An 18,038-nucleotide genomic window follows, 5' to 3' on the forward strand; every position below is an offset into this window, starting at 1 on the left:
ATTTTTGCAGGGCCAGACACCTCCAAAAGAACAGTTTTGAGGAGGCAACCTCTTTGCCTTTCCCTTTACCCCTTGTATGAAATGATCAATGCTCTGTGGAGACCTAATAGCAGCCTGCCAGTACCTGAAGGGGGCTACAAGAAGGCTGCAGAGGGACTGTTTGCAAAGGCCTGCAGGGATAGGATGAGGGGCAGTGGTTTGAAATCAAAGAGGAGATTTAGATTGGATGTGAGGAACAAGTTCTGCACCATGAGGGTGGTGGAACACTGCAACAGGTTGAGGGCCCATCCCTGGAGCTATTCAAGGTCAAGCTCAACAAGGCTCTGAGCAACCTGCTCTAGTGGAGGATGTCCCTGAGTGCAGAGGGGTTGGTGTTAGGTGAGCTTTGGAGGTCCCTTCCAACCCAAACCATTCTCTGACTGAACTGGTACAAGCACCAAGTCACTACCCCAACACCTCTGGTGTCCCAGGCCACAGGGTGGGTGATTTGCTTTCTGACAGAGAACATTTTGATTGAATCTAAGCCAGGAAAAATCTTTTCCAGTGGAAGTAAAACCTGGTAGGGAAAAAGATCGCAGAGAGTCCGAGCTGGAGGCTGGGCCTCGGCGAGGGCTTCCCAGAGGAAGAATTCCGAGGGGTTAAAGGCACACTTCAGTAGACACAGCTACATGATAAATTTAGAATTGAAATGTGCTCAGTGGAGCACTGACAGCTGAGGTTTGTGTGCTGCATGCAGACCCCTGAAAGCACAGGAATCCACCCACACAGGACTTCTTGTGAGATGGGAGCCTGGGGCTGGAGCTCCGTCGCTCTGCCTGGCCTGGCTCCCTGCACAGTCAGCCAGCTGAAGGCTCTGATTTAGGAGCAGCCTTCTGCAGCTGATGTTTTCTTGGCAGCTGTCAGCAGCATTACTTGGCCTACACAGCCATAAATCAAGGGTTGGGACACCAAAAATATCCTGCCATTGGCTTAGAAAGAAATCAGGAGATGCTTTGAACCAGTGAAAGCTGCACTGTGATTTACTTTCATCACATCTTCAGAAGTTTATGGGAGAAGAGCTTCCACAGCCTCTATCAGAGGTCCCCAGAGGCTCTGAAGGTGCTTGGAGTCCTATATAAAATGCTGCCATTCCCGGGGAGGCTTAGAGACCTACCCTTTCCCCTGCCCAGGGCATTGCCCCCTGCAAGACTTCCATCCTTCCACAGGTCCTGCATCCTTTGATCTTCATCCTGCACACCCCAGTCCCTCCCCCCTGCCCTATCTCCATGGGCTCATCCCAGCACCGTGCCACCACACCGTGCCAGTGCACTGTGCCCTTACAGTTGCTCTGCTCCAGCAGGGACAGGACACAGGCAGGCAGAGCCCTGCCCACTTCTCCTTGGCATCTGCCTGCTGACAGCAGTGGGAGGTGGCAGCAATTCTGGGTAGAGAGCAAACCCCAGAGGTGGCCACAGTTCCTCATGGCAAGAGCACACAAGTCACCATGACCCTGCTGAGGTCTGTGGCTGCCTGGTGAACTGGAGCCCAGCACAGGCTGAGGGCAGAGCAGCTCCTGGGCTCACCCAGCTTTGCTCACTGCTGTTTGCTAAAGCCAGGCAGGATGCAGGAGGTGCCAACTGTACCGAGGCATGAACTTCAAGAAGCAGACAGCCCCCATCACTGAACAGCCAGGGCAGCTCTAGCTGAGGGGCAGCACCCGTGGTGGGCACTCCTCACCTGCCACCTCACCTACTGGTGCTGTAGAAAGGAGCTCCTGAGGGGTAAGGGCCCATGCAAAGCAGCCCCTGCCCCCTCCCTGCTGCTCCCTGGGTAGGGGTGGGTGAGCTGCAGGGGCAGTTAAGAGCTGCCCCACCTGAAAGGGGAGGTGCAGAAGAGAGGCTAGGGCCTGGGGGCTGGAGCTCAGGACTTCCCCCTGAAGACGGTGAGCTGGGGACTGCTGAGCTGGGCTGGGCAGGTCACACATTTCCTGGCCAGAGAGCAGCCACAGGGTGAACCTGCCCCAGCTCAGCAGCATGTGCTGGTGTTGCCAGCTGCCAGTGTCATCGACCCATTGCCCACCTCCAGGCTTTTCCTGACAGAGGGGGTGATTTCTGTGTGAAAGAAAACAACCCAACCCCAAAGTCTCATGCAGAGGCTTGGCAGGGGCAGCAGCTTGCTGTGCTCCCATCCCCACGCTGGCTGCACGCTGCTCTCCTGTTGAAACCTGCACCCTGAAGCTCTTCGTGGTGCTCCCATGGGGATCTGGGATGAACAAAATGCTGAGCTGGGCAAGCAGGGAGCTGCAGGAGCCCATCACCACCCTGGCTGGCACCTTGGGCACTGCCAGGGCTCTGCATTCCAGTACCAGTGCTGGAGAGGTCAGTGGGAGAGTGGCAGCACAGTGCTCTCTGGACTCCAGGTGAGGGCTGGAGTTTAAATTAGTTGATCCTTGAAGGAGCTGCAGGAACTTATGGTAGGCAAGCTGGAGAAGCTGAACTAAATGTAAAGGCCTTTCAGACTAACCAATTAATTTGCTCCTTGCCTGGCCCTGTGGCCCCAGGCCATCATTCCTCTCAGTTTCTCACAGCTGGATGTGTCCTTCATCCCCAGGGTTGTGTAAAGGGCAGTCTCAGGCCACTGTCTGCAAATGCTTTGGTTAAGTGGTTGATGGGTACTAGAGCCATGGAAAGCCAATGTCCTGTGGGCTCCTGGGTTCGTTGCTGCTCTTTGGCTGAGGTCAGTGCTGTGAGGTATCAGCAGTCACAGCAGGGTTCAGTGGCCGGATTCTGAACCCTCAGTGTGATGCAGAAGCACAGCGCAGGCTGTGTGTGCTCAGCACCCACACTGCTCACCCTGCACTGGCCCAGCAGCACTCCGAGGGTCCCCACAGCTGGGGCAGGTTTGGGCTGTGCTGCTGACTGAGATTCCTCTTCTCCTGGGATAATCCAGCACATGGAGCATCTCCCTCCGCTCGGGAGCTGCCTGAGAGGCTGAGTGCAGCCCAAACCCTGACACAGCTGGACACAGGCAGGGGGAAGCAGCTGCCAGTGCAGCTGTGCCTGTGCACAGCCATCCCAGGGCCCCTGGGGAGGAAAACCACCATCCAGGGGGTGTTTAAAGCAACTTGCTTTAGGGAATGGAACAGTTCTGCTGCTTTAAAAAGTTCCCACTGGCTGTTTTGAGGACAAAGGCAAACAAACAGCTTTAAAGCATGGAGCCACTTTGGGGCTGCTTGACATGAGGCATTGCCAGCACATTAAAACAAAACAACCCCCAAAACAACCACAACCAAGCACCACAAAAGAAAAAAAAAAAAAAGCCAAAACTAAAACCAATCCAAGGTACGTCCTCAGTGGATTTCTGCTGTTGGAGTCCACCCTGCAGTAGCCAGGCACAGCCAGCTGTGCCACACATGCTGCCACGTCCCCAGGCAGCCCCACTCAGGGAGAAGTTCCAGGAGGGGCATCCAGGAGCCTGCCTGGGACAGGGACTGCTGGCTAAAGGGCCAGGAATCTGCAAAGACCTACAGGAAGAAAGAAAAAAATGTGCCTGGCAGCATGAAGTGGAGCTCTGCAGCCCTCTTGGACCTCCCAACAAGTCTTCCTCCATGCTGAGAAGTAAAACTCTTCTAGAAAAGTGTTGCTTTTCCTGAACTGATTGCTTCTTGTGGAGAAACTAACCCAAATCTAAGGGACTTTCCTAGCAAACAATTAATTTGACTCATTACCTGGCTGCTCATGGTAACTGGGCTGTGTTTGGAGAGCTTGGTGCTTCTCCAAGGGCTCCTCTAATCCCTCTAGGCTTGCAGCTCAGCACCATGCCAGCACCACAGCAGCCACCAGCCCTGCCAGGCCACACAGCTCCTGTGTGGTTAGACAGAGAGGAGGATCAGCAGCTGGGGTGCAGTTTGTAGGTCGTGGTGGATCCCTGTGTGATGTGCAGCAGAAATGGCTGAACAGAGCAAAACCAATGCAGAGGAAGGGGATTTGCCTCTTGGCCAGAGACAATCACAGTCATGGAGTTGTGTGTGTGGACTTTCAAAGGTCATCCAGCCCAACCTCCCTGCAGTGAGCTGGGACATCTTCAGCTAGGGCAGGCTGCTCAGAGCCCTGTTCAGTCTGACCTGGAATGGCTCCAGGGATCCTCTGCAGACACTCAGTGGTTTCCTCAGTGCTCTCATATGGGGAAATACTGTGGCAGGTACACAGCTGAGGCTGGAGCTGGGTAGGAGGACAGAGGCTGATGGTAGGACCAAGAGATGTGTGGCTACCTGAAGGACAGGGTCCATCACCCCATGACACGTTGGAGTGGCAGCTCCTGGATACCCCAAGGGACATTAGTGGCCAAATAAAAGCCTGATGGGGCTGGCACTGCCAGGCACGAGATGGCACTGCAGCCTGGGCAGGGCAGGGGAGTTTTCACTGCCAGTTAAGGGCACACTTGTAAAGTGATACTTTCCCTTTTGGCTGGGACTCAGAGAGAAGGATGGCACAGGGCTCTCTGCAGGTAACTAACCATGATGCTGCTCCTCATGGGCAAGGCTCTTTGTGCTGCTCAGGACATTGCTCTTTCAGCTGGCAGGCCATTGGCACAGGTACTACTGCTGGGCACTGCCAGCAAGTTGTGACTGATGAGTGATGGGGTTTTGGGGTTTTTTTTTTTTTTTTTTTTTGGTTTTTTTTTTTCTCTTTCCCAAGCTCTTTGCCTTGTCTCAGACTGAATAAAATCTTGACCCTGTGCTGCATTCCCATCTGTACCTTGAATTGAAAACTGAGCTGATAAGGATCCTTCTTTATGACTTGGAGAGCACAGGTCAGCTTGAGAACCAAGTTGCAGCAGAGGGGATTTACAACTGCTCATAAAGATACTGAGAACACCACCAGGAGGAGGAGGACACTGGCCTTTATTAGCTCCTTGCTTTGAGAAATACATTCATCAAATGAAACTGGACTTAAAAGACCCAGAGAGGCATACATGAAAGAATTAAGTCAGCTGGTGTGTAAATGAAGTTAACAGTTCAGAGGTGATTAAGAGCAAAACCTGACTGTGAAAAACAGCCCAAGAAGGACCCAACAGAGAGCCCTGGCTGCTGGAAAAAACAATGACCCACTTGGCCCTGGCATCCTCAAGAGCTGATGTTCCTCACACTGGGCAGGGGTTGTCATGCAGGCAGCTGCAAACAGAAGCCAAAGAGAGGTGCAGAGCTGTGTTCCACCAAACGAGATGCTGCCTTTATTGGACTCAGAACAACAACAGACTTCAAGGTTACAAAGACAGAGCTGAACACCAAGCATGAGGCTCTACCCCGTGGCGCAGTGCAGGCCCAGGGCCTGCAGGGGCCCCAAGCACAGACTAACCCAGGCCAAAGAAGGGAGCTTGCATCTCCCCTGCTGTAGTGTGATTGGCTTTGTCTGTATCCCGGTGCTGGGCTAGCTTCTCTTTTGGGTACCACAATAAATGTCCTTCAGGGCCATACAGTGATGTCTGGGTCACAGTTGTCTCCTGGGCATCCTCCACTGCACCTCACCAGCCAAGGCAGCCAGTGTCACTGCTCTTCATCATCAGAGATGGAACTTTCCTTAGTCAGTGTCTTCAGTTCCAATTAAAAAACCAGCAGTGGCAGCAATCCATCCAATGTCCTTCTCTAGAAGCAGAATTTGGCCTCAGAGGCTGTTAGTTTGGGCAAAACGCTGCCCTTTCTGCCAGGTGCCTGAAACAAGATCACAGTGGTGCAATCCCCATACAGCTGCAACCACAACAGACTGATCTCTGTGTGCTTCACCCTCTGCACACCTTGCAGGGCAGCAAGGTTGGCAGAGCCAAGTTCCACCAGAGCAGGGCAGAGGCTGGTCCAGGTCAGGCATGGGCAGCCAAAAGCTTCACTCTAGCCTGGGAACCAGGCCTGGTTGTTGCACCTGAAAAATCTCTCTGCCCTTTCTACAGGGTCCTTGCTCTTTCCTCATGGTGGCCCTGCAGTGCTTGCTCAGTGACTTCACCCCGGGACAGCCAAAGGAGCAGTTGCAGACATTATGCTGTGTTACTCTCATGAATACAGCTGTGGGCTGGGAGTTCCCCCCCCCCCCCAGGCAAAAAAAGGCACCAACAATGAGCTTTTTTGGCTTATTACAAAGAAAATAAAATATATCAATCTAGAGAACTCTTTTTATTACAGAGACATGTAACAAATCAAATCAGCATTAAATTGCCACAGAACACAACACAGCCAGCACAGAGAGCAGCTCAAGAGAAATCTGCTGTGGTTGGATGTGTGCTGCAGACATTTACCTTTTGAATCACAAGTGCAGGTTCCCCTGCCAGGGCATGAGCAAAGTCCATGCTGCCCAGGAGCAGGTGATTGGGTAGAGGTGGCCATGGGGGGTCTGCAGCCTGAGCCCTTCTCATCCAGACCCACACCTGAGCCCTTTTTCCCCTCCCCCAGCCATTTACTGGCTGAGGCTGTGCTGTGAGCATGCTGCAAGTCCCATCCCCACCAGCCTGGGAATGCACAAAAGATCCCAGCCCCATGGCGCTGGTCCCCTGCCACACCAGCACAGCAGCCAGTTTCCATCTGAAGCAGGCACCAGGACTGGTCAGCATGGTACCAGAAAGGATTGCTGTGCCTCTAAGTCTGCTCAGAAACAGCCAGGACCCAGCCACCACTCTACAACTCCAGGATTCTGTCCTAAGGTGTGAGGACACCATGCAGCCAAAGAGAGCAGATACAAAGGCCACTCCATCACCCCCCCAAGTGCAAAGACTATCCCTGCCTAACCAGAAGCAGCTACAAGAAAGCTGGAGAAACAGCTTCCACCACCAGGCTGTGCCAGCATATGCTCTGTTCATGCCACCAAAGGATGGCCCTGGGAAAACTGGGCAGTACTTGGCCAGAAAAAAACTACTATGAGTTTCACACCCTAATGGCACAAACTGACTCCTTGCCTGCAGAGAATTTGGTTGCAGTCCTTGTGCAACCAAAGTAGAAAGTCTCTTAGAGCATTACATAAATATCTTTAGCAATAAAAAATGGGTTATATACTATATATATATTTATTTATATATATATATGTGTGTGTGTGTGTGTGCTTAACCTATCTCATGTTATTGAAACCCCCAGGGAGAGAGACCAGCAACTGAGCGAAGCTGCAGACAGCAGCGAGCAGAAGCCAGCCTGAGTTGGCTCTTCCCAGTGATGCTGTGGGCCTGGGGGGGGGGCAGGTGACACCTCAGCTACCACCTCAGCACCCCTGCACCTTGTGGCAACGACCCCACCAGCACCACAGGCCCAGACTGACTGATGGGAACCCAGCAGGTGGTGCTAAAGGCAGCGAGGGTGCTGCCTGCCCTGTGCAGGGCTGGCTCCCTTGGCACTGCCATCTCATGGTGTGTGGTGCTCAGCACTGTGGCTTAACACCTTTTTCCCCAAGCCAAGCTCAAAAAGGCCTTCTGACTCCCATGAGAGCAGTGCTGGGATGCTGCCAGGCTCTGCAGAAGCCTTCACACCGTGTCTCCAGGTGGAGAGCTGCTGCCCCAGCTCAGACCCACGCTAAGCAAAGCTCTGCTGACAGTGGCTGGGTGAAGGTGGGCAAAGCTCTGCAGTCACTGGCACATGGAAGCTGCCTGCTTGGGCATGCAGCTGTACCATGTTGTCTGGCTCACTGCTCCTGGCATGACACAGGGCTGAGGAAGAGTTCCTCCTACGCTGGCTAAAGGCAACTCCATCTTGCACCCTTTATCTCACGAACCTCAACCCCTCCATGCAAAAAACGCTGCTCCTGGGCCAACACCAGCATGTGTGCTCCTTGTCTTCCATCTGCTGCCTTCAGCAGGAGCTGATGGTGTGAGCTGTGACTCAGATGAAGCCAGCACAAAAGCCCTCTCACTTCCCAGTTAAACCAGAGCAGAGCCACTGGATCCATAGGGGGACAGGGACATGGGTCCCCCCACCAGGGCTTGGCTGTTCTGAGGGAAGCCTCAGGGAGCCTTCAACATGATGCTGAAATTCTCTTTGCTTTACTAAAGCAGAAGCAGACATGAAAATGCAGAAGAAAACACAGAGATACACGTCAGGACCCAGACTTTGGTATGTCTTAAGCTTCTTTTCTTCCCAGTTCTGCCAGCAGCCCATGAAAACAAACAAGGAGCCAGAGTTAACTCCCCCCAGCAAATCTAGACCTGGGGGCTGGTGCTCCTGGGCCCCACGCTCTCCAGTCATCAACTTTTGAACAAAGAAGTTGCAGAAGTTTAGTTGGATGCTGAAGAGACAGAACAAAACCCCAGAGCCCCATTGAGGGCAGGGGGCTGTGGGGGTACCAGAATGCTCCTTGCCCCATCACTTGGGGAGAGTTCAGCAAGTTCCTGCTCCCCACTCACCTCCTTCTCAAAGCCCAAGCAGATGGAGAAGCTGCACACCCCTGGCAGATGACACACAGGCAGTGTCCCCTTCTAAACCATTTTTTCCTTCACACTGTGCTTCCAGCAAAGCCCTATTAAGTTTGATTTCTTCCCCAGCCTGCAGCAGAAGAGCACCCAGCAGGACACCTTCCACTAATGAAAGCTTCACTCACATGAACTCGTGCAAAATCTAAAGCTCTCCAGGAGCTGCTCAAACTGCTCATAAACATCCTCCTTGTGAAGAACAGTGATCAGGGCCTTTCCCACCCAGCTGCTGCCACACTCCTCTGCTAACAGCCAGAAAATGGTCAAGGAGAGAGGAATGAACCAGCAGGGTTGGTTTTTACTGGGGCATTAACAAATGTTAGTCAATCACACTGACATTTAAAACGCTGGGAGCCCCCTAAACCAGGAAAAGCTGCTGAGAATAGTGGCCTCTTGGCTGGCATTCAGGATGGGTCTCTATAGAGTCTGTTGGCACCTAGAAGAAGGGATTTGAGGAGGAACACAGTCAGAGCTGTACCTAAGCAGGGTAGGAAAGCCCATCACAAACAACTTCCTCCCCTTCCAAGAGTTCTGGCTTCTTGCCTCGACCCATGTCCCCTAATTAAAATCCCACAGAATGATTGAAAAGGATCAGGAAAAGTTTACTGAGAGTTGGCACAGAACCCAGATGGGCCATGAGGGCACCTGCCTGAAGAGGGGGTGATGCTCAGCTTGTGAAGGGCCCAGGCAGCAGAAGTATTTGCACTGAACTTCCCTCCCCTCACCATTAGAGCCTCAGGCAGGGGAACACAGCCTGGTGTGATCCATGTGTCCCATCACATTCTCCTCCCCAAAGCTGGCATCTGCTTCCTGCCTCTGGCCAGTCTCTGCAAGATGGCACCAGTGCTTCAGGGCACAGAGCTGTGAGTGGTCACAGTGTTCTGGGTTGGCACAGCATGCTGGGTGGGCATCGAGCTGTGGGTGGGCATGATGTTCTGACTGGGCACTCTAGGTGGGTACAGCGTGCCGGGTGGACACCTTCCTGGGGTGGGCATCATGCTTCAGGTGGGCATCATGCTTTAGGTGGGCACAGTGTTCTGGATGGCTATAAAGCTCTGGGTGAGTACAGCTCCACCAAAAGCCTCACTCCACACTACAGTGATGAAACCACCACCCACCAGTGAACTGTGTGTGGCACCACGACCCCTTGCAGATGTCTGTGTTGGGAGAGCCAGATCTTGCCACAGCCCCCCAAGAAGTGTTGCCCTGGCAAGAGCCTGCACATGCCATGTTCTCTGCACCCCCAGCAGGGTCTGAGCTGGCAGCTTTGGTGGGCTCTGGGCTGCGCAGGAAGCAGGCAGCCACCTGCCTGCACTGTGTGCTGGCTGTGGGGCCAGTGCCCCTGTTAGCCAGGCCACATCTGTCTGTCCCTCATGGCAAAGCTGCAGCCTGGGCATGGGCTGAGTCACCACCATGCCCTGTGCAGCTGCTGGGGACAGTGTGGGACAGTGCCTGGAGGACCACGAACGTGAGACCAGGCATGTGGGACACAGGGCAGTGCTGCCCCAGGCTGCAATCAGCCACTGCAGTTAGGAGGAACTGCAGGCACTGCTCCTCAGGGCAGAAAGTCCCTGCCATGGTTCCTTTACAGCCCCTGAAGCAGCACCGTGGCAGCACCAGCCTGGCACCAGAGTCACCTCCCAAGGTGGATGAACAGCAGCAGCTCCATGGCCTCGTGGGTCCCGCAGGTCCCGGCCCCACTGCTTCACTCCCAGGCCTCTGCTGGCATCAGAAAGAGCAGTTGGGACAAATGGGAAACAAGCAGCGTGGGGAGCCCAGGCTGTGAGGACAGCCTGCAGGAGCAGAGCTGGGCAGGAGCTGGGCAGGGGCTGCAGGTGTCCATGGCAGGAGGGCAGGGTGTGAGGTCCGAGGGCATCAGGCACTTGTGGAGGTGGGAACGGCTGTGGCAGAGGAGCTGCCGCTGCCCAGGACGGGAATGAGACTGAGATCCAGCTTGACCAGCCACAGGAAAAAACATCCCAGGTGGAAAACAGCAGCCACATGCCACCTTTGGGGATTTCTGAAGGTCACCTTCCTCTCCAGCCCTTTTGCTGAGATCCATCAGCTCATCCGTGGGGGTCTGCAGGGCTGCAGGCAGCAGCATGGTGCCCAGAGCGACCCCACCACAGCCAGCAGCAGGTCCTGTGAATCCATCAGGCTGTGAATTCATCTTGTCCCCCCAACTCTTCTCTGTTTCTTTGCTGCAGTGTTTTAACTCACCTGCTTCCCAGCACCATAAAGCAAATAAAAAGTCCTGAAGGGAGGCCAGTGAAGCAACTCACACCTAAACTGGTAAGTTCAACCTGCTTCTTTCTTGCTTTGCTTTTAAAAACAACCCAAAGCCAACAACCTCTGGCATTTGTCCCCATCCCCTGTGACCACTGAAAGCCACTGTGGAAATCACAGAGATGAGAGAGCACAGACACAGTGCCACTGTCCCAGCAGAGTGAGCCAGCCAAAGCTAGGCAGAAGGTAGTTCAGTTCAGAGGTACCTCAAGAAAAATAGAAATCTCAGGAATCCCAGCAGGCTGTCCCTTGGGACTGTCCATCTTGGTGGCACGTGGCCGCTGTAGAGGGGATTCCCCAAGGCACTGCAGTACAGTAGTGCAGAAGTAACAGGCAGGAGATGGCTGAAATGGGGGATGGCAGAACTGGGAGATCCCTCTGGAAGATCACTGTGCATGGAAGTAGATAGGCTTGACTTTTCCAGACAGGATCTTGGGAACCTGCACAGAGATGATCTCAGCCATCATTTCAGGGTAGTCCACGCTCACCATGTGTGCCTTAATTAAAAGGTCAAATGTAAACTGATGCAGATCCTTGGCAATCTGGGAAAGGAAGAAAGTTTGTGAAAGGAGAGGTCAGCAAAACCTCAGGATAGACACCCAGCAGGCACAGCAGGTCAGGGCTGGACCTTGCTGCAGTGGGACCTGCCTTGCTCTGCAGCCATCACTGCCTTGCTGGCAGCTCTCAGATGGCGTCTTTGGGAATGGAGCAGGGAACCAACCAGCCTGGAAGCATGATGCCTATTTTGCCATGGTCCCTCCCACTCAGAGATTACCAAGTGCCACAAAACTAGGGTTGCACAAAAGCAGCACCTTCTTACTCCTGCAGCACCTTGCCTTGCTGTCTGCAGGTGCTGCTGGCTGCACTTAGCAGGGATTACTTTTTGCTTGTAGACACTTAACTGTGTGGGCAGGGAGCTGAGGAGGGAGGACAGGTCTAGCTCATGCTGTACTCTAAGTCACAAACAGAAAATGTGTTTTCACTGCTGTAATCAGAGAAGATTCATTGGGGGCACTGGGACTTGGAGCTGCTCTGCTAGGCCAACGATGGAAAAGCATCATCTACAAAGAGCTTTTCATGGCTAAAAAAGGAAGCCCACAAACCCCAGCCCAAAAGTGCTCACTGCAGGGACTGACAGGCACAGAAAACTTTTGCTCCCTCAGCAGAGTTCATGTCTGGCTTTTCTCTGTCACCTAATCTGGGAGCACACTGCGGCACTGTCCCTGCAAAGGTCCTCCAGCAACAAACCACAAAGAGTCAAAGAATCCAACAGCCCAGGTTGGAAGGGACTTTGCAAGATCACCAAGTCAAACTTCTCTGGGAAAAGGACCATGGTCGAGGCTACCCAGAGCCTGGGAAACCTCCCCCCCACGGCAAGGGACTACCATGACCCTGGGGAGGTGAATCACAGAATCACAGAATCAGTCAGGGCTGGAAGGGACCACAAGGATCATCCAGTTCCAACCCCCCTGCCATGGGCAGGGACACCTCACACTAGATCAGGCTGGCCAGAGCCTCATCCAGCCTGGCTGCAAACACCTCCAGGGATGGGGCCTCAACCACCTCCCTGCACAACCCATTCCAGGCTCTCACCACTCTCATGGGGAAGAACTTCTTCCTCACATCCAGCCTGAATCTCCCCACTTCCAGCTTTATTCCATTCCCCCTAGTCCTATCACAACCTGATAGCCTAAAAGGTCCCTCCCCAGCTTTCTTGTAGCCCCCTTCAAATACTGGAAGGCCACAAGAAGGTCACCTCAGAGCCTACTCTTCTCCAGACTGAACAGCCCCAACTCTCTCAGTCTGTCCTCAGAGGAGAGGTGCTTCAGCCCTCTGCTCATCCTGGTGGCCCTTCTCTGGACATGGTCCAGCATGTCCAGATCCCTCTTGTAATAGGGGGATATGCTTGCTCTCCCTGTGGCAAGTTTCTTTCCTATGTGAACAGCCAGACCTCTGAGTGTCCTCTTACAGGATGCACGGAGTCCAGGACCTTGGTGAGCTGGTAGAAGCGCCGGGAGCAGGAGGTGGGGTTCTTCCTCTTGCAAGCGATGATCCGGTCCAGTTCCTTGATGTAATTCATTCGAAGTTCATCAAAGAGCTTCTGGTTCTTCAGGCCATCCACTGGAACTGGGTGGAACATGGGAAGCAATCCATAAGGGTTGGCCAGAGAGCATGAAAAGAGTGTGAGGAAGGCTGAAGACGTGGTCAGTGCAGACCTTGTCGGCCTTCACTCTGATCAGCTCGTTGCATTACTGCTAACCCAAGGGCCCTTTACCAGCTCTCCAGAGGCAGTGTGCCACAGAGCAGTGCTGTGCTCCTGCTCAGCAGCCAATGCTTGGAGGTGCCCATGATGTGACAGCTGTCAGGCTTAGGAGCAACCTCAAGGACAAGGGCTGCACTGCCCTCCAGTGGGGTGGGCTGGCTAAGGGGGGCTGGGGTGGGGGAAGCCTTGTGCTCAGCAGGTTGTTGTCTCTGATTCAGCAGCTCAGGAACATCCACAGCCATCTCTTGGGGAGCAGGAGTATGTGCATGGGGAGAGCACCTAAGAGCTCTAGGGCGACAGAGCGTACAGCAGCTGGAGATCTGCTGAGGAGGGGGTGTGAGTACTCACTAATACTGAAGAAGAGCAGAGCCTTCATGCAGAGGAACTCCTGGGGCGTGATCTGAAGCCAGCCGAACTCCTGCGAGAGGTGCCGCATCCTGACGCACTGGCTGTACATCCTGGACTTGTGCATCCGGTACCTGGCAGGGCAAGGCGTGCGACCGGCAGATCAAAGCCCTGTCTGCAGGGCGGGGGGTGGACATGCTCTGCCTGACGCCGCAGCTCCCACCTCGCCTGGCACATCCCTGCTGCAGGCAGGACTGTGTTGTAATGCTCTCTGTCTGCACAGGGATGACCACCTGGTGTCTGCAGGGCTCCTCTGAGCCTCTGCCTTCCTGGAAAACCACTGCCACGATGTCCTGAACGTGGTAGCTGTGAGGGCTTCCAAGTGGAGCTCAGGGCTCTCTCAGAGGTGTGGGTTTGTGCACTGCTGTGCTCAGTTGTTGTTTTTAATCTCTTCTACTTCAGTGTCAACAAACCCTCCCCAACTCGAAGCTGACAGAACCCATCAGGAGCTTACAATAAATGTCTGTTTCTGCTTGCTCTTGCTGACCAACTCTAGCTGAGCAACTCCAGTCCCTCAGAGAGAGGGCAGGTCTGTATGGACCCACCCCCCACAGCCAGCACCAGCATTTGCTGCTGCCCTGATGAAAGTTGAACCCGAGGCAAGGCTGAGGGGCAGGGAGGGAGGAGCACAAGAGACATTACAGCTGACCTTACTGCTCCTGGGGATCACTGCAGAGTAACTGGAGGAGAAAACCAGGGCCCTCCTGTGCTCTGTGGGTGAGCTCTGAAAGCAGGGCCACTCGAGCTGTACCTTATCAGCAGCTGGGAAAGCAAGCTGTGTGTCTTGCTCTCCTCTCTCCTCCAGCCTGCCCCAGCCAAAGCACAGCAGTGGATTGCTGTTATTTTGCACTTACTCGTTGAAGACCAGATCTGGAGCGAAGTAAAGCATCCTGGAATTGACATTGGTGAAGGATCTCCAACCCATGGCAAAAACCATGAGGCCCATCCAGGAGTACTGGATTATGGACATCTGGTCATCCACGTGCAGGTTGCGAAATCCTATGGAAGAAGGAGAGAGGGATGTTAGAGCTGAATATTGGGTCCCTAGAGTTACTGTTCTGTGCAGACTTCAGCTCTCCTGATGTGAAAAAGTGGTCCACAGCCTAACCTCAGCTGGTCCTGAGACACTCACACATGGCTGGGTGGCACAACCTGATGTGCTTCACACCCTGATGTGCCATCACAAACAGCCAGACCAGAGCACTGGAGAAAAGGGGTCCCCAGACACCCAGGGGGAATAACACAAAACACAAGCAGCAAAGTGCTCTAAAGGAAGGCAGTGACAAGTGGCAAATGGCATCTTCTCCCTGTGAGTCTCAAAGACCTTCACAAACTGCATTTGAAGGCTTTGCTTGAGGTAAACAAGCATCGCTCTGCAACAGAGTGGACACAAAAAAAGACAGGCAGGATGGGATTCAGTGAATTCCCTTAGGATATCCATCCAGGTAGGGGTGCTGAGCAGGTCCAGCCCCTCAGCACCAGCTCACCCAGGCACAGCTCTCATTCCTGGCACTCATCAGACACTCAGCCTGGCTGAACTCTCCTGTGCCACACGTTCTGCAGCCACCTCATAACTCTCAAAGCCTCTGCTCCAAAATGTTCACCATTACCCTGTTCTGAGACTGGATGTGAGCCGTGGGCATGGATTTGCTTCGTGCTGCTGACAGGGCTTGATCAGCCCCAGCAGCAACACCACATTCTCCAGGCACCAGGGCAGGAACAAGCCCCCATTAACCACTTGCTGCTGGTGGTGCACAAGGAAACCAGAGGATAATCTTCCTTTGTTTTCAACCCGTTAGGACTTCACCAAATTTCAGCGAACGGATTTTGTTGTCTAGTGCTCAAGAGGCAGGCAAGTAACCCCAAGGCCTCACCACACGGCTCACAGACTGCTCTGCACAGGGCATTTACCTAATGACTGTGCCCACAACACTGCAAACCTCTGCAGAATCACAAGCCAAACAGAAATCCCAATTAAATTCCACTCAGGCTTCCCAGATGGTGGCTCACAGCTAAGTCCCAGGCGTGTTCACAACACAGACGCAAACATCACCTCCAACGCTACGCTGCCTCTCCAGATGCTTGTAGCTAGTCGAGCGTAGTCTGGCTTCAAGAAAATCATAAGGTATTTCCACTAAATATTAAAGCAATTCTAACACCTCCAGTGGATAATTATAATCCACTGAGGCAGGCATTTGTCTCTTGCTTGGGAAGCTGTCAGCTGCAAACAAGCATGCTGATGTATTGATGACTAAACTTGCTCTGCCTTTGTACATTTCCCTCTCACAGTTCATTAAAACACTGAAGTCTGTGCACCAGCAGTGTCCTACCAAACCCAGAGAGGTGATTCCCATCCAGGGGGCTCTCAGGTACCAGCTGAACATGAACCTCCTGGCAGCCAGAGAGGAACTCCTCAACAGCATGCAAGTATGGACAAGGCATCTGGGCAGCTGAAGCCTTCACCAGATCAGTCAAACCACCTCTGGGACGTGTCTAAGTTAGATCTTCACAGCTCATCACACCACTGCATGCTATAAAAGCCTTTCTATTTATCCAGTAGATTTGGTCAGAGATGAATTTACCACCTAGTAAAACCAAAGCCACTCACAATGACTGCTTCCCTGAACTTCCTCCTGCTCCATACTTCTCTTTCCTTGCCCAGACTTTCTGAAAAGCCAGGAAAATTTTGAGTTACTTGAAGAGGAGTCATGCTGATGGCCCAGTAGTTGAGGCTTTGCAGTGAGTAGGCAGTGAGATGGTGCAGGGAACACTTCCACACTGGCACTGAGCAATGAGGATGAACGTTCTGCCAGTCCACCACACTCCTTCCTTCGTGAGGTTGGGGTTTATTTCTTTTTAAATTGCTCTTTGAAGGAAAAGCTTTTGGTGTTCTCTAAAGGAATTTGCAGACAATGCTCTATTACAAAGGAGGGTGAACATGAAAGAACAGATCAGACTGAAGACTGATGGCCAGAACTTCTCCCATAGTTTGAAGGAAGCTCTGTGCAGCACTCCTGACCTGACCCTGAACAGACACACACAGCCAGCATGCTCAGGTGAAGGAGTTCCCCAGGAAAGATGCTCTCCTAACCAGGAAAATCCTGAGAATACAAATGCATCTGTGATGGCAGATGCTCTGTCTTCAAACTCTACAAGAACTTCCCAATGATGAGTTGGACCCAAGGCAAGCAAGCCAAGGCATGATGAAGAGGATGAGGCAGGAGAGGGGAAGGCAAATCAGAGGTCTCTGATGGTTTGGCTTCCCTCATGCTTGTATTGTGGGAGCAAGGCCCATAAATCCTACCACCAAAGGAAACCTATCCTCTCTGAGTGGCTTGGAGACAGTAAACATCCCTATGAAGAGCAAGCTTGGTGAAATACAACCCTAGTTCTCCCAGGTGATCCACCATCAACAGGACAAAGCCACTGGAAGCACCTACAGCAGAACCTCCACATCCCACCTTGTCCCATGGTGAATATTATTTTAGTATTAACAGTTAGTATTCATTTCATCTGAATATTTTAGCATTACCAGTTAATACTCATCATTTCATCTGAATATTATTTTAGTATTAACAGTTAATATTCATTTAATCTGAATAGTTTAGCCTTAACAGTTGAAATTCATCATTTCATCTGAGTGTTATTTTAGTATTAACAGTTAATATTCATCATTTCATCTGAGTATTTTAGCATTAACAGTTAATATTCATCATTTCATCTGAGTATTTTAGCATAAACAGTAAATATTCATCATTTCATCTGAATATTTTAGTCTTGGCTCACTTACAAGAGATCCAAGATACCTTCTCCAGAAAGAAACCAGAGCAAAAGGAAAAGTAAACATTACTGGTGACTTAAAAAAAGATTTAATGCCAAACCTTTTTCTTCTGAATAACCTTAAAGCAGCTTAGTTTGACAATAGATCTTTTATCTTCTCTCCTGATGCAGTGTGGGGCCAGAAGGACATCACTCAATCAGCAACTGCACACCTCACACGTCACATTAAAGTTTCTAACAGAAGCACTTCTTTTGCATCTGGAAATTTGACTGCCCATAGACTGGAAAAGATGCACAATTCATCATATCCTTGTAGTAAAAAGGTGAGTTAGAGCTGTTGTAAGGCAGGATATCTGAAACAGAAGAACAAGAACACCTGAACCCCCTCTAGAGCCCTCCCTACCAGAGATCTGCAGCAGCTCCAAGGATCTGTGATCTCACCTGATCCCAAGGCCCCAAGTAGCTCAAACCACAAAGGGTTTTGGGGTTGTTCTGCCTCAGTGGGAGCTGTGCTGCAGTCTGGCCTTGCTTCCCTGCTCAGCTCTGAGGCAGCCCTGCCCCACACACCACAGGCCAGTTTGTTTCATGGACTGATTCCTGACAGAACTAGAGACTTCTCATCACCTAAGGTAGCTTGAGTGCTGATCTAAATTAACTCCAACACCTTTACTGGGCTTATGTATATGGAAAAGGGAAAACACATTTTCCTTCCACTTACCTTGAAGTGGGCAAGTTTTATGGGTTTAATTAGACTTTTAAATTCTGTTTTTCAGCAGCTCTCTCAGCAAACTGTGGTTATCTAATCTTTCCTTTCTGGGCAAAACCACAGTTAGATTCCACCTTCTCCTACGCAGAATTTCAATTGCAGAGGGTCCAAAGGGTCACACAT

The 18,038-nt window shown here is 52.2% G+C and overlaps 1 protein-coding gene across 2 annotated transcripts in view; it reads right to left on the bottom strand.

The window, feature by feature from the left end:
* Window positions 1-11,087: 11,087 nt before the first annotated feature.
* The window catches only part of AR (androgen receptor), a 56,703-nt gene continuing 49,752 nt past the window's right edge, over window positions 11,088-18,038 (bottom strand). For both annotated transcript variants that reach the window (XM_054388880.1, XM_054388879.1), the window contains 4 exons: window positions 14,224-14,368; window positions 13,313-13,443; window positions 12,671-12,828; window positions 11,088-11,243 (listed from right to left, as the gene is read on the bottom strand). In XM_054388880.1, the coding sequence (XP_054244855.1) occupies window positions 11,088-11,243; window positions 12,671-12,828; window positions 13,313-13,443; window positions 14,224-14,368 (590 nt within the window). The remainder of the gene's footprint in view (window positions 11,244-12,670; window positions 12,829-13,312; window positions 13,444-14,223; window positions 14,369-18,038) is intronic.

The sequence above is a fragment of the Indicator indicator genome, chromosome 17, assembly GCF_027791375.1.
Source record: "Indicator indicator isolate 239-I01 chromosome 17, UM_Iind_1.1, whole genome shotgun sequence".
In the NCBI taxonomy this organism is placed as follows: domain Eukaryota; kingdom Metazoa; phylum Chordata; class Aves; order Piciformes; family Indicatoridae; genus Indicator; species Indicator indicator.